Genomic DNA, 16,873 nt, shown 5'->3' on the forward strand with positions numbered 1-16,873 from the left:
TCGTACGTAAAACTTGTCCCATAGCAGTATGCGGTTTCTCAAATACATAGCACAATTTTCCTGCAGTAATAAAACGCTGTCGGCATTTTCTTGCTGACACGGCTGTCGAAACGTCAGCCTCTACAATGGGCAAGTGCTGTAAAGGGGCTAACGCAGACGCGACTTGATACAAATTGTACGTGCTCACAAAACACAAACGACGAATTCCAGTCACAACATCGCACAGAGGTTGGTGCGCGAATGAGTTCGCAGCTGCTGCACTGTTTACTTATCGCGGAACGGTGGAACCCGGCTGTCCGCCATCTTCAAGCACAGATACGTGAAGCCGCGAGAAGCCGTAGCTGAAATCCACTGACAAGTACGAAGGCGCGTACACGTCACAATGCCCGTTCGGGTGCATCTACGTCATAAAAATGGCTGCGCCCATGTGTGTTTCGGAATGAATTACCTATTTTTTTGACATGGTACTGTACCGAACTGAGAGAATGAAGGTGTATTTTGGGGAGAGCTGGATGTGGGATTTCAGAATATCACAACCGTTTCGACTATTTGGGATATCGACATAGCTGACCTTTAAGAGCACTTCAGAAAGATGCACAATTAGAAACAGATCTCTCCCTGTTTGTAAACAAATGACGTCATACTGTTCCACAGCCTCACCAATTTAGTAGAGTTGAACTACGCTGGAAGCTCGGGACGAACAAGGTTATGACCGAAAGCCACGGTGTTGAGGGGATTACGTTGGGCCCTGAAAAGGATGCGACCTTCGGTCCTACTTTTCTTTCAATAGGAGGCAGCGAACAAGTGCCCATTCATGGAACGCGGCCCTCCCCTTCAGATTTGTTACGGTTTCAGTCTACCAACGCCATGATGACGTTTCTCTGGTAGAGATCTATAGGAATGACGATTTTACAGTGATCACTGAACTCAGAGATTCAAAATGTACAACGTTTTATACGTTTCAAAGCTTCATATAACACAAAGAACCCAGTGGCACCATCGATAGACAGCCACTTTTGAACGCACACACTTTCCATGCTTTCAAAAAGCAGCATGTCCACAAACACCAAGTTCCAGAGCTCAGGCACCCCATGATTTCTTATGCAGTTTCAGGACATCTTCAAAGCTGTCACAAAAAGAACCGATCCTCTGTCTTTCACAAATATATTTACCGAGCACGTATATTTCATGCGACATATCTTTTCATGACTTTTTGCCCTGATCCGCACGTGTTCCATTTAAGAAAGAATGCACTCTCTAGCAAGAGCACGCTGTAAAAGTACTACTGAACTGTAAGAAATAAAATTAGAAATAAGAATGGCAGATTTAGCGCGATCACACCACACAGTTTCAAAATTCACAAAGCATGCTGCATTATGGACAACTCCAACTTAGAAAAAATGTACTCACCTTAAAAGAACAGTAACAATCACAATTTTTAATATGAATGGTAGTTTATGACAATCGCACCACACAGCTCTCACAATCTCCACACAGATTCACTCGTAGATATCTTTGTCGTTCACAGAGATTCGATTCTTTCTATGAGAGCCCTAAAGGTGATCTGATATCATATAACAAATCATCTGGTGCGTGAGTTCTGGAAATTCGTATTCGTGGACATGTTGCTTTTATATATCGCGGAAAGTGTGTGCATTTAAAAGTCATCTTATAAATGCCAGTAGTTGGTGATTTGTGTCCATAAGTTTCGTGCATTTTGAATCTGTCTGTTGTGCGATCGCCCTAAACCCATCATTCATGTTTCTGATTTTGCTTATTCCTGTTCAGAAGTACTCTAGCATCAACTCCTCTAAGACCACTATGGCTTTCCTTGATGACTCTGCATAATGAACATTGAGATCATTATTTCATGGTGTATCGAAGTGCAAAGCACACTATCTGCAACAAAGATGCACTTTAGCTTCACTGTATGGGATGTGACCGAAATAAACCGTCCAAAATAAATCGTGTTCAGATAAATCGCGCCGAAATAAATCGTTCCGAAATAAATCGTTCTAAAATAAATCGTTTTAAAGTAAATCGTTTTAAAATAACTCCTGTTAAAATAAATCCTAGTAGTACGCCTACGGTTTTCAAAATCCTGCTACCGGCGAGAAAACCACCGCTAGCTCTCCCGCCACGGACGTGTTTCAACACCCCCCACCCAGATGCCACTTCGACGTCCAGGATTCGGAGCTCACTCTCGCCGGTCCATACCAGTCACACCGACGAACTGACGAGAAACCCACTGCCAGCTATCCCGATACCGAGTGCCGGGCGCCGATAGCCACGGTGGCGCCCCGTAGCGGTGGTGGCCCACACCCCGCACCGACAGGGAACGCAGCCGGCAGGCCGGCAGTAGATCGTGATCGTCGGCCACTCGCACAGCGTGTCCCAAAAAGCTGCCTCGACGTTTCCCTCGCCGGTCTGAGGAGCGGTGGTGACCCGCAACCCGCACCGACGAGTTAAACATCCCCTACCCACGTTAAGCTGGCCGGCACTTCCTAATATGGGACCGCTAGGACAAGCCTGTCATGCAGTCGTGGGAAAGTCATGACTAGGGCCCGGATCATTATGTATTTGCCATTGCCTAAACATGACATTCTACAGTTTGCCTGCCTGTTTGTCAAGTCCATAACTTACTTTTTTTTTAACCTTGCCAGGCCCTGTTTGTCCACCTCTTCGTGTTTGTAATTATGCCCTTTAGCACTAGGCATACCTAGCCATTCCGGAGGTGTCCCATTGCTCGCGGTCAGCTTGAGGGCTTGCGGTGCACACACAAATCCGAGCGCCAATTTTAGCGCTCCGTTGCACGGAATAAAATTCTTTGGTTGGCAGTTTAGTGCAGTGTCTTCGTCTTCTCTTTATATACGTCGTCTTTGTACCCGCGCTGAGGGTTTTATCGATTTTAAATACAAATCTGAAGGCGTGCACTTCACGGTAGACAGCAGCAGTCAAACTTCAACCAAATCAAAGCTAGACGAACAATGTAAACACAAAAAAAGATATTTTTTATCACTTTAGCGGTACAGATGTATCGTACCCCAACGCTTCTGCAACGCTCAAAACACTCACCCCACCGGAAGCCACTCATCCCGGCGGAAGCAAGGTGACCAAGTCTGAATTGCTGATTAAGTGAGATTAAAAAAGAGTGAACATAACACCATAATACTTCACGTGTATATTGACAGAAATGGCATTTATCTTATTGCTTATAACTTACAAAACCGTAATGGTGACGATCTACATCGTTAGCACCGCGAAGCAACTGTGGCTATGAGCGATGTACAGACGTGGACAGATGAAAAGGGCACAGCAGGAGGAGTGGAAGACAGGGGGGTTAGTATGCGTCCTGGGCAAACTTCGGTGGGAACTGTGCCGACATTCTTCTGGAAATTCTTTGGAAAACCCAGGGAAAACCTCACAGCACAGCCGGTGAGAGGATTCGAACCTGTGTCACCCCCCAGTCTCGGCGTGCAAAGCTATCATCCTACTATCCCTCTATGCTACACTATGCTACGCATACACATCCACTATGCCACAGGAGCTGGTGGCGTTTATTTTGAAGCGATTTATTTTAAACGGTTTATTTCAGTATACACCCCACTGTATCGCATCCGTGTTTCTTCTATTGAGTTTCTTTATGATCCCCTTAGTATGAATTGAAATCTTTTTTTATTTGCACTGGGGTGTTGAAGTGTATAGCACGCTATCCACTATTTACACAGATCCACAGATTTACATACAGATTTTTTGCCCACTCATACACACATTCATATGACGAAAATCGACGCAAGCGGCACCTGTTGAACAAGAGAGAAACTGATGTTCTGAGGCTGGAACAACATAGAGGGGACAGATACAACAACCTGTATAACATTAGGCGCACTGCAGAGCACCACTACAGGGATTCTTGATCCTGTGATGAATAAATATTCAAATAATTTTTCCTAAAGAAGATTCATGGCAAGCTTCAACCACAAAGGTTTTCTTGATCATGTACTTGATAAACATAAATTCTTTTATGTCTGAGTGCGAAGTACACCATCTATGGGAACATACATACATGGCTTCATTACATATGATCAACTTCTATGGGTTTTCTTGATCACATGCTTGATACACATTGAAATCATTTTTTCTTTCATTGTCTGTCGATTGTGCCACCTGTCGGAGGTGGCAAAGTCCAGTTCGGGCATGTCTGCAGAGCACAGCTGGGGTATGCGACGGGCGCGCCGTCTTATAGAGTGCTCGTGTGGGAAAATCAAGTTTGGGCATGCCTTGAAAGGACAGGACATTGTATGTCTGACTTGGAATTGTGTAATGGACATGTGCAAATGGGGTGGTATGCACGGGACCAATAAGTGATTGTGGTGGTGTATTGAGAACCAGGCTATGAGCTGCGCCAGTAGTGTTCTGGGCTGGCAACCAGGAGTCTAGCCTATGCGTTGGGAACCATAAGCACTCTTGGACCAATCAGAAAGCATCCGAGAATAATGGAGCACGGTAGTCAGTGGAATAGTCAGGCAAGCAGGTGGGGAGTACCAGCCTATGAGCGGGCTTAGAAATCATTGTAAATGCACCAATGAGCGGCTGTCTCTGATGTCGCTCGAATTATCGACCACTAAGTATATGGGCTGTACCAGCCTTTGAGTAGGCTTAGAAATGAGTGGAGTTTACCAATGAGTGGCTCTATGTGCCTATGTGTTGCTGGAAGTATGGACAAATAAACATTTGGTGTTTACTAGCCTACGACAGTGCTGAGAAATCCAGAAATGAGTGGAATTGACCAATGATTGACAATGATCGACTTCTAGACGTAGCTGGGATTATGCACAGATAAGCAGTTTGGCTCTACAAGCCTATGAGCAGGCTTAGAAATCTAGAAATGAGCGACTGGTGATTGGCTGCCAATTATGGTCCGATTAGCGTAATGGGACTGTGTACCAGCCTACGAATAACTGACCAATATGTGAAATTGACCAATGAGTGGTTCTGGAGGCAAACTAATCAGTGTTCAGCAGGCTTGGCATTGACGAAGCAACATCAAAGGGCACAGCTGAGATAGGCCAATCAGCGTGAATCGGTGGAGCAGAGATCACCAGTCAGCGATCAGCGACTTGAAATCGCTTAATCAGCATTCGTTAGGTATTGAATTGGCCAATTAGCATGAAGGGTCGGAGCTATGCCAAACAAACTGCGTTTGGTAAGTGTGGAATGGACCAATCAGTGTGAAGGGGTGGAGCGATGACGTCTCTGAGGTCCACCAATCAGTGGGCTTAGAGCTGACTTAACCTGGATTAGAAATGGCTTGTGTTGGATTAGAATCGGCTTTAACTGGAATCGAAAAAAGTGTCGTTATAGCGTATCTTTCCCTACTATTAGCTCCGAGAACGTCGAGAGAGGGTGATAACGAAAGAATGCGGGAGGCAGAGAGTACGGCGTACGTGCACAGTGCGACCAAATCACCGCGTGCTTTTTGGTGCCGGTCCTGTTCGCGGCTCAGGACGCCCGAGGAGGGAATGGGCGGTGGTTTTCGTGGAAAAGCTATGGAGGCTGCAGTTGTACTCCGCTGATGCCGCTATATCGATGCCGACGTAGCTTTCTCCTTTCAACGCCTTGAGTCACGTTGCTGCAGCAGACGGCACTTTTCAGTGGCCAGTACTGGATTCTAGTCTCATAACGCAATTCGCTTTTGTGTAGGGTGGTAAACACTTGCGTAACAGCGTATGCATCACATGCAAAAATGAGATCTCTTTGGCGGTTTCACGCAAAGCGTAGTACAAAAATGTATAACTAAAAAACAAAATTCACATGATGTGTACAATCACAAGGTGACTGAGAGTAACTGAGATTGGAATGCTATAGATAGAATTAACAGGGCCACCAGAAGATGATGGTTTGAGGTCGTCAATTAATATAATTACTTCATTGACATTGATGAAATTATTTTCTTTGGGCACCAAGCACCTTGATGCGTTACGCGAAAATATTTATTGTTGTCTCACGGCGCCGAAACCCCCTTTATGTATGGCAGGGTGATTGTGAATTAAATTTGTGGTCTCTCAGTCGGTGCTCTGTCGTCTGTTTTGCTCTTGTATTCCCCTTCCACAGGGGTTTAAGCGCTTTTATCGAAAGGGTGACATATATCTGTGTTTGCGGGAGTCTCCTACCCCTGCTGTCTTCTGTTTATGTGGTTGTATACGAGCTTTAGGAATGTCTCAAGAATGAAACATTAAAAAAGAGGAGCAGTTCTGGTTCAATATCGCAGCCGCCACGGTTGATTCTAGTGTACAGCTTGGTGTATATGTTCATGGTAAGACAACTGCCATAATTGATATTTAGAGGGCCATGTTCAATAATGCTCCCGTGTAGACCCTTTGAGAGTGCTGCATTAGAGCGCCGCAATCGCAAACTGACATTTCTTTGCATACACACGCGAGCGCACGGAAACATGCTCACGCGATACATAAAACTTTCGAAGATATACAAGTGGGTAACAACAACTTTATTTTTAAGATGATGAATCGGGACTTTCAAGATGATGAATGGGGTTGAGAGGTTATTCTCGAAGTAGGTAAGTGCAGGGAAACCGCGCGTTTTCTTAGTGAGGAGTCGAGTGCAACCATGGAGCAAGAAAACACAAGAGCGGCCCTTCCACCGTTTTATATTAGGACAGGCGTGCCAGCCTTCGCAATGCATTCTGGGATGCTCCTGTCTACCTTGTCACCGTTCACTGACCCCAAGAGCATGGTAGCTCCCAAAGCAGACGACGCGAGTTATCCTCAAGTGGTAAAGAATACCATTAACCAAACGCGTTCAACAAAGGAGCAAATTAAATGAATCTGCGCCACAGCACTGGAACGCTAACGAAAGATTCAATATGTCAACGATTCAAGATGTCTCAAACACACGCAGGGGCCTGAAAGAAACTATCAAGTACCTACTTAGGAATGAAACGCTATTCTCGCGACAGAGCTGCTCTCGGTTAACCGCAGCCGCGCAGGAATACCGTAGCACAGAGTTGTTGCCCCGATGGGGCTCGAATTTTAATAATAAATTGCTTTTGGGAAGTAAAAAGGCACAGAGAACAGCGCGATACATAAAGACTTGCGAAATCGAAACTAGAGAGATCACGTGGTGGACAGGAAGCAGTGCCTGTTTTGACTGGAGCGTCCGCTAGAGGATGACTACAATAGTCTGAAAGGAAGGGCAGCTCCTTGTGTTTCCTTCCTTCATGAGTGTGACAGCTGACACTCGGATCTGGATTAGTCTTAAAGGATCGAGGGCTTGTACGACCACGATCTTGTACGACGCTTCTGAATCACGCTTGTATCGACTTGTGCGACCTTCTGAAAGCACCATATTGTTTTAAGTTAACAAGCGTTTGAAGTATGTGGTTGCTGAAGAGAGCGGGGCATGCGGCTTTGCTTAATTCGTTCTGCTCATGTCACGTCCGCTACAGTCATGATGCTGTCCACATAGGTGAGATCAACAATGGCAAGTAACCATCACCGGTACCACCACCAGTCCGTCTCACATCCCACAACACAGTACTAATACGAACAGGACATCCACAAAAACATTATAAAAATTATGATTGACTGTGGGGTTTCATCGCCAGGGGCGGTACTTTACTAGCAGGAAATAATAATAGCGAGCAAGTATTAGGCGCACTGAGCATTGTATTCTGGAAATAGACCATGGAGATCCAGTCCAGGGAATAGACCTATGCAACATGTATGTTCATGTAATGACATTTCAGGTGAAGAAACAACTACAACCAGCACAACGACGACGACGACCACGTCGACCACGACAACCACAACGACCACGACAACCACGACGACCACGTCGACCACGAGTGAGTACCTCTCCGTGTCCTTGCTCTGGCGCTGTTCACAATAGTGTATGTTCGAGAAGTATATGCACGAATGTAGGGCATGTGACTGGCACCCTTCATTTAAAAAACCGCGAAGAAATGTCGCCAGCGTAACTTCGTAATACAATGTAAAAAAAAAAAAAAGTCGTGATGATTGCGGCGGCAGCGTTTTCATGCCCCTGAAGGGAAACACAGCGAGAGACGGAACGTAAGTGCCGTTGGTATCTCGTACATTAAGAGAGAAACTGATGTTCTGAGGCTGGAACAACATAGAGGGGACAGATACAAACAAAGCCTCGAATTGCCTAAGAAATCAACGATGAAAGATGAAAGTCACTGAAAAGGTTAGCCAGCTGTAGGGATCGAACCCACATCTTCTGGATTACCGGTCCAGGGCTCTACCAATTGAGCTAAGCTAACACGCCTCTCCAGCGAGTTTCGGGGTGCGTCATGTGAAGGGACGAGAAAACAGCCACTCACTCTCACTCACCTTCCTTTCACTCTTACATTTTTTGCTCACTCATACACACATTCATACGACGGAAATCGACGCAAGCGGCACCTGTTGAACAAGGGAGAAACTGAAACAGGTGCCGCTTGCGTCGATTTCCGTCGATGTGGGTTCGATCCCTACAGCTGGCTAACCTTTTCAGTGACTTTCATCTTTCATCGTTGATTTCTTAGGCAATTTGAGGCTTTGTTTGTATCTGTCCCCTCTATGTTGTTCCAGCCTCAGAACATCAGTTTCTCTCTTGTTCAACAGGTGCCGCTTGCGTCGATTTCCGTCGTATGAATGTGTGTATGAGTGAACAAAACATGTAAGAGTGAAAGGAAGGTGAGTGAGAGTGAGTAGCTGGTTTCTCGTCCCTTCAGATGACGCACCCCGAAAGTCGCTGGAGAGGCATATTAGCTTAGCTCAATTCGTAGAACCCTGGACCGGTAATCCAGACGATGTGGGTTCGATCCCTACAGCTGGCTAACCTTTTCAGTGACTTTCATCTTTCATCGTACAATAATTCTGCTTTACAGGCGATAATTTTTTGGGTGTGGGAGATTTATCCCAACTAGTACGTCGTGAAGATCGGTCTGAGCATGGCGAGAGTGAACGAAGAAATGAATGTTTATTCACGCGCCTAAGCGTTGTGCTTGGGCGACGCATTCAGACGTTTTCCCGTCGAAAAAACTAGTGTCATGATATCCACGGGTCTCGCCCAGAAAGTTCGTTTATGCTCCCCTAAAAGGATTTGCAGGTGGAAGGTGGAGGGTTGCCGTGTTGTGCACTTCAGACTCGTTTATTTATTTATGTATACTCAGGGACGTGAGGTAATACAGATGGGAGTGGTTAACATTTAATAATGTAATGTCAATATGAGCAGCATCCAGATAGATTTATAAAGTCGTGGAGTGCAAAAAGGAAAAGAAAAAGGAACATTTGTGTTGACTAGAGCAAACACAACACAAGCGTACAACATGATCTGAAAAATGGCTAGGCAGTGAAATGGTTCTATAAATATTTCTTGAATTGCTTGGCGTTGGTTACGATGCACCGGGAAGCCAGTCCCACCCCAGAGATGTACGAGGTCCGTTTATTGTCTCTGTAGATATCCGTCAGACGTCCCTGTGGACTCCTAGTTTCTCTCACTTGGACCTGTGAGCGTGCATGTTACGGACGAAAGGCATTATCTTCAGGATATTCAAATAAATATTCGGTTTCGGACATACATCAGATATCCTTAGGACTGTTTTGCGTTGTTGGGATCTCTGATTGACGGCGTGAGGCATGCTACCCTGACACTCGTATGAGCTCATGCTCTCGTGAACATACCGAGGCCGTGTTCGGAAACGCGCGGACATACATGCCGCCTTCTGATCCCAACCCAGTTCAGAAAGTCATTAAATTATCTTACATGTTGCTTACACACATCGTCGTTGACGGGCATATAGAGTGATCTGATTCGAGCGCCTTCGTGCGACAGAATTACAGCGGTGTGCGGCGACTGTGTCCCCGGTCATGATCATAAGTCAACGAAATCCCGTCAAGATAGTCTGTAGGTTCCCTGTCAGTAGCTCATTCAGGTATGCATGTTGTGACACATGCATGTGACCGATGTATCTATACGTGTAGTATGTATGTACGCAAGTGGCGCAGCCATGAAGCATAACTACATCATCTGTATCGCACTTTGAATAATGCGTCAGGGGAGTGCGCATTCCTCCAACTCCCTCCTTTCCCCATTTCTAATGTCCTTGTTGTTTTGGCGCGAAATAACGGGACAAGAACTGCGTTCATTCCCACGTGGTATCAAGATAAGGGACAAAAGAAGACGAAGTCAAAGAAGCAACATGCCCAAACAACACAGTTGTTTGTCGAGTTGTTGCTTACTTTTTTAGCAGCCACATGACCTCTTTTCTCTTCACTTCCTGTAATGCGGACCGACGCAGTAGCATCAATACCTTCGTGATATACAGAGTGTTTTTTCTATCCGCTACATACTTTTTATTAAAATTCATGAGAGCGGCATAGATGTCGTTTGTGCTATTGAATTCTACGGCCAGGCTGACATCCTCTCGAAGAAAGTATGCAACTACAAGGTGACTAATTACCGAAAATTCAGTAATGAACTCTTTTTATTAGGGGATTTCGGGCAAAAGCGTGGAATCAGAATGAGAGACCATTCTAGTTGAAAGCCATTCCGGGTTTTAAAAAATCCTGAAACTCGTACGTGCGTGAAAATATCCGTCCTCGATTTTTGATATACAAATGAGACGAAACCGCAGCGACCTGGAACCCAGGGGGTACAGCCCTCATTTCACGTCAGAGGGTCACATGATTTGGAGCGGTGAAGATGATTGGAGTAGGTGCCGACCTGTGGATCAGATAAATCGCGTTCCCGCCCAGACAAGCCTCCGTCGGCGAAGGTGATGCGCTTCTCATGCGCGCTTTTTTCAGTTTCGGCTCATTTGCATATCACAATACGGGGATGGATATCTTAACGCAGGTGCGTGTTTCAGGATTTTTTTTGAAACGTGGAATGGCTTTCAACTAGGATAATATATTATTCTGTATGTAATTAAAGAATTGTCTTGTAGTTGCATACTTTCTTCGAGAGGATGTCAGCCTCACCGTAATATTCAACTGCAAAAACGACACCTACGCTACTTTCCAGGCTTTTTTTATAAACGTTTTGTAACGGATTAAAAAAAACATCTATGTATACGGTTATCCGTTAAGGTCGTTACTGTTGTTGTTGTGTATGAGTATACGTGCGGTACAGGACGCAAATAATTTCCCGTTTCACTTACATTTTTCGCTTCACAGCCACGACCACATTTCGTCCGATTACAGTTACCTTCGTCGGTGATGCGAGTTACGGGACATTCACTGAACCCCAGTTCATCAGATACGCTCAAAGCATGCTCAATTTGGTAAGTTTATGATCATGTTCCGCTAAACCTCTTGCGATACACCTTTCTCCTAAGCCAGCGCCGCTCTTCCCTGTGGTAGCATGTCATTGACTAATACACCTACTTCTATGTGTATTCTTCTATGTTATCGAATACGCTTTTTTTCTCGACGTCAACGTTAATGGAAATTTGTCCTGAGAGGAACTCGAGTTCCGGAACAGAAGGAGCCTTTAAAATAACAGGAAACTAATCATTTAGCTGCAGCTTTTTAAATCCAGCATGCCGATCAAATGTCAACCTAGTTAATTAGTTATTAGTTGATCAGTTATTACAATTTATACGAATACCTGTTACCTTCATGGTACTATTGAACTCAACACCGAGGTAATACTAATCGCTAAATAATTCCGGTGTGCAAGAATTTAAACTAATGACCATTATTAGATTCGCAAAGACATGCCGCATAATACTGTTAATTTATTGAGAAACTAAATAGTAAATAAGAGTAGAAGCAGGAAATTATTATCCTCTCTGCTGTATTACCCCTTTTCAGATAATTGGACAATCCAAGACTGTATACAGAAGATAGCCACGGACAGAGGAAACACTTTTCTGGTTCGCCTCTGTCTCGTGTGTGCACTCTTCCGGTATTTAGTTATGTGTCACAACCCTTTCCAGATTTCCATCGTTACTGAATTATCCCTCGTCGTTGATATACGAGTATTGACACCCGTGTGTCGCAAAGTGCGTTGATCAAAAACCTACTTCCCATGTTACCACGTGTGTTTGTTTCAAAAACCTCGACGTAGCTTGCCTGGGCGTGATATTCGTCTTATGCTGGACAGATCCTCTTTGACTAGACTTGAAACAGCCCCATGGAGGGCTAGTCGCTTGAGCTGCGCTGAAAAGCGGAGACGTTGTGAAATATCGTTTATACGTATTCTGCTCCTCACACAGTTTAATATTTATGTATTCACTTACCTCACAACCACACAACTTCACGCAAGCATTGTTATTCCTTTCACAAGTGAAGTTCCCTTCCTCCGGCCAACCTAACCGGACCTAAGCTGTATTCGTCTTTTGTGATACTGTTCTTACAAAACCTTGTCTTCCAGATGAACGCATTTTTCGCATCGGTGAACGCAAGAATTAAAACGAAGGTGCACAAGACATTTGTGGTAATACGCTACACCTCCTCCAATCATTATTCTATACGTAACTCCGTTATTTCATGTAACTTCTGTTCGCGAAAGCATGCATCATTTGGCCGTGCAGTCCCCAATCGGCGGTATCGCGCGCGAAAGTCCTGTAAGAAACGACCATGCAGATTGCAGGGGACACGAAGGTCATCATGCAGGGGACACGAAGGTATTCCACTCCCCAAGCAGCACAACATATTGGCAGTATAGGCCAAATATTGGTCCAGTCACAGTCCTAATAGGACCACTTGTATCATGTGCAGTTATATTTGCAAGCAATGGCTTAGCTGTACTTTTAAAAATAATTTTGGTACGTGTATAGCGGTAATGAAGTACGAGTTCAAAATGCTCTGACCGTGCGTGACGTGAACCAGTTCTCGAATAACAAAAGTTTACTTATCCTGCCCATAGAGACTGACAGAAAGAGCACAATCTGGGGTACCATGAAAGAGCATCAGGTGCATGCTTTCTCTGCCCACACAAGCCCAAAAATGAATCCAGTAATTTGATTCCATTTTAATTTAACTCAATTAAATTTATTCAATTGAACATCATTTGCTAAGTGAGGCTCACAACTGTTCTACATAAAACTGGAACAGCACATCAAACTAGCCCTAATTTACCACTCGTTACACTCAGCACAGCCAAAAATAAGACATAAAACATGATGCAAAGCAGCTCGTAGCTGAAAGCAGTAAAAGTGTGTGCTTGGCACCACTACTCTGTAGCACTAAACACCCAAAGGCATGATCCGAAACAGTGATCTTTCCAGCACACCCATACACCACCAACGCTTGATGAACACCCCTCCAGATTTCTCTGGACACATACCCCTGGCACGTGTCATCTCGAGACTTGATCTGCTGACGCACTTCTGACTTGTTCGTGGAGTTCCACATGCTTTGTTTTTACTAGTCAGAAGGGTAATTTGGGTTTGCTGGCATGCTCGTATAGCAAAGTGCTCTTTAGCAGGCCAGCTATTAAGTAGCAGTTAAAGAAACAGTGGTGTTTTGCGAAGCTTCTGAGTGTTATTTCCGCTTATGCCATTTTAAGTATTCACTAAAATAGCCATGCAACGTGGTAGGAGTGTCGGTTCTTTCCCATAATATGCTAGAGCAGCATGTTTCCTCTAAAAGGTGTTTCATCTCACATGAAAAAAAAAATTTACTTGGGACGTTGCCGCTGAGAATAGTGCGACCAACAGTACTGCCGTCATCTGGGCGTTCATAAGCAGTTTGTGATTGCGCCAAATTGATTTTTTTTTACAATTGAACTCCAAAATTTCTGAAGTAGACATTACTTTCTAGTCACAAAAACAGAAAACACGTAGTAGTCTAACCCAAATTACCATTAACGACTCTCCTCACTCAACCACTCTTGCAGTTCAGCGCAAACTGTGCCCTAAGAATGAGGGCAGATATGAGGACACCAAATCATACCTTCTTTTCATTCTTGTGGTTCCCCAGCATGACAACGCCTGTAATCATTATTGGCGGTCACATAAGCCTGAGAAAAGGAACCTGTCTTATTTTGTGCTATGTCCCCTTCTTGCCACGTATTTGTTAGGCTACGTTTGGCACCAAAGGGTGGGAGTGCCTAAACACCATATTACACTAATTTATCTCAATTACTTCAGGTGCCACAAGAATACATTGCATGATGAAAAACCCAAGACTAGGTGGCGAAGAAGGGACAAACACAGACGAGGTCTCAAACGTATATTGGTGGACCTGCATCATGCAGGGGACACGAAGGTATTCCACCCCCCGCAACCAGCACAACATATTGGTCAATATTGTACAACTATTGGCAGTACAGGCCAAATATTGGTCCAGTCACAGTCCTAAATATAATTCTAATTATACAGGGATATTTTTGGGTTCCTTCTCCTACACTACTGAAATTTATTTCCAAGTTCTATGTAATAGCCTTGCGGGCACTTGAGGTGCTCACATAAATAAACAAATAAATAGCCTTGCACATAAACGTCCGAAACGACTAGTATAAGCAGAGTTCATAAAACATCCCTGCGCGTGACAAAACATTGAGAAATTCCAGACACCACAGTTGGTGCAACACCTAGACAGGGAAAGGCTGCGCATTGCCTCCTCTCCCTCCTACGCTACGTTGACATACAGTCAGAATTTGTCTGCTACGGCGATACACCATTCTGCGAATTCGAGAACCCGCAAATGATTGCAGCCCACCTGGAACCTGAAGACCTAAATATTTAGACAAAAAGTGCAACATGCTTTCCAGAAAATCAGTTTTGAAAAAGACTCAGAACGTTTTGCACTTTATTTCCACGTTTTCCCATTTAGTACACAGGGACGTACGCAGACGACGGTGGTTCTCCTGCACGGCCACGACCGCCTATTCGTGATTTACTACGGCCGTCGAACACACGATCCTGATTGGCTGACTCTTAATTGTTACGTCAAGTGGACGAGCGCACAGGCTTTCTGTATCTAGGTGGTGTTGGTTGGTGCCTCGATTCGAAGCACGCTCGACTTGGAAGGGATCATCTTAGCGTCTATGACATCTTGGCCAATATTGTACCAATATCGGGCCGGTATTCCCAACATCGGGCCAAGATGTTGTGCGGCTTGGGGAGTCTTCGTGGAATACCTTTGTGTCCCGTGCATGATGCAGGTCTACCAATCGAGATCAATAAGAGGCTGATGCTTGGATGTCGTTTGCGTGGGATCTTACTCTACCTCTGTTGTTGCTGCCCTTCCCCCCTGCCTACCAGCTTCCGTGGTATAGTGGTCAAGGTGATCCCTTATTAGTCGAGCGTGCTTCGAATCGAGGCACCGACTGTGGTGTCTCTATCTTCTCAATGTTTTATCACGCATTTTAAGGCAAATGCCGGGACCGCTACCTCTGAATTCGGCCCAGGACGAACCCAAACAACATGCAACCATGCTGACAGATAGCCACTGTGCTATAACACCACCACCAAGCAATAAAGCTCTAGTTGGAGGCGATTCCGGTGCACATCATTCGCCCGCGACACTTGCCGATAGGGGATCGTTCCGTCACACGATGGAAATTGTCGACAACCTTGTCGCAAGCAGTAGACCTCCTGAAATTAACTTAGTATGCTCGCTCTCTCAGATGACGAAGAAGCAGGAGAGAAAGTATATACCATCGATATCGTGGAAGATTGAGCCGACAGTTGACGATGACCGCGTTAAAGGACTGTCAGGACTGATTGACGAAAATGCCGGCGTCAAGGAAGCGGACTTGGTATTTGTGCTGACAAAGTGAGTATAACATTCGGTAACAGATAATTTTCCTGGGGCAGGTTGCGACGGGGAAAATAACGTTGTAGAAGTCAATGGAGTGACCTTGCATAGAAGAGTTTCGACATCGGCGTGCGCGAGACACCATTAACTGTGGCTGCATGCAGTGCAAAGGAATTCACAGGTACAAAAATACGAAATTAAGTTAAATCATCGGGCTAAATAATTCGCGAACGGGTGCACCAATAGAAGAACTTTCTTTTTCACAAGTGTCTATCCGATACCACCTACAAGATGCGCACCGTGTGAATGAGTGGGAGGCGCCCATTATTTAAATAAAAATTCAAATGAGTTTCGTAAAAAACAAAGCTTCTAAAGCGGGCACTGTCGGCATTAAAATGGGTACTACCCCTTTTGGGGCCTTCAGTGGACACCTTTTAGAGAAAAATCTGCCACCGAAGCGGTCGCTTGTTGCAGTAATTAGTTGGTTTCGGTTTACATATTTTGTCGCGGCTGGTCGCGGTGAAGCGCAAAAGGACGCTCTTTCACTCCCTTATCCACCAATGAATTACGTCCTTATACCAATGAATTACACCAATGAATTACGTCCTTTTGAGCTTCGCCGCGACCAGCCGCGACAAAAATATGTAAGCCGAAACCTAATTACTGCAACAAATGACCCGCTTCGGTGGCAGATTTTTCTCTAAAAGGTGTCCACTGAAGGTCCCAAAAGGGGTAGTACCCATTTTAATGCCGATAGCGCATTTCTTTAGAAGTTACGTTTTTTCACGAAACTCATTTAATTTTTATTTAAATAATGAGCGCCCCCACTCATTCACACGGTGTGCAGCTTGTAGGTGGTATCGGACAGATACTTGTAAAATGTTCTTCGATTGGTGCACCCGTTCACGAAATATTTAGCTCGGGGATTTAACTGAAACACCCTGTATATCAATATGAGTATCTTTCTGTTATGTTCCTGTACCTGAATATGTTATGTTCTGCCTAATATGTATGCAGGGTGCGGCATGAAACGTGTCATTCGACCGTGATAAAAAACGGCTTAACGGAAAGATATGGGGTAAGCAGCTGTCTTCTGGGCATTCAGTTTGCCGCCTAATAAAAATAGTTTCATCAATTTG

General features: G+C 44.8%; 1 protein-coding gene across 2 annotated transcripts in view; it reads left to right on the forward strand.

Annotated features, from left to right (window-relative positions):
• The window catches only part of LOC135369728 (uncharacterized), a 112,685-nt gene that overhangs the window by 52,048 nt on the left and 43,764 nt on the right, over nucleotides 1–16,873 (forward strand). For both annotated transcript variants that reach the window (XM_064603248.1, XM_064603256.1), the window contains 4 exons: nucleotides 7,766–7,864; nucleotides 11,202–11,308; nucleotides 12,403–12,465; nucleotides 15,604–15,752. In XM_064603248.1, coding sequence (XP_064459318.1) covers nucleotides 7,766–7,864; nucleotides 11,202–11,308; nucleotides 12,403–12,465; nucleotides 15,604–15,752 — 418 coding nt within the window. The remainder of the gene's footprint in view (nucleotides 1–7,765; nucleotides 7,865–11,201; nucleotides 11,309–12,402; nucleotides 12,466–15,603; nucleotides 15,753–16,873) is intronic.

The sequence above is a fragment of the Ornithodoros turicata genome, chromosome 1, assembly GCF_037126465.1.
Source record: "Ornithodoros turicata isolate Travis chromosome 1, ASM3712646v1, whole genome shotgun sequence".
NCBI lineage: Eukaryota > Metazoa > Arthropoda > Arachnida > Ixodida > Argasidae > Ornithodoros > Ornithodoros turicata.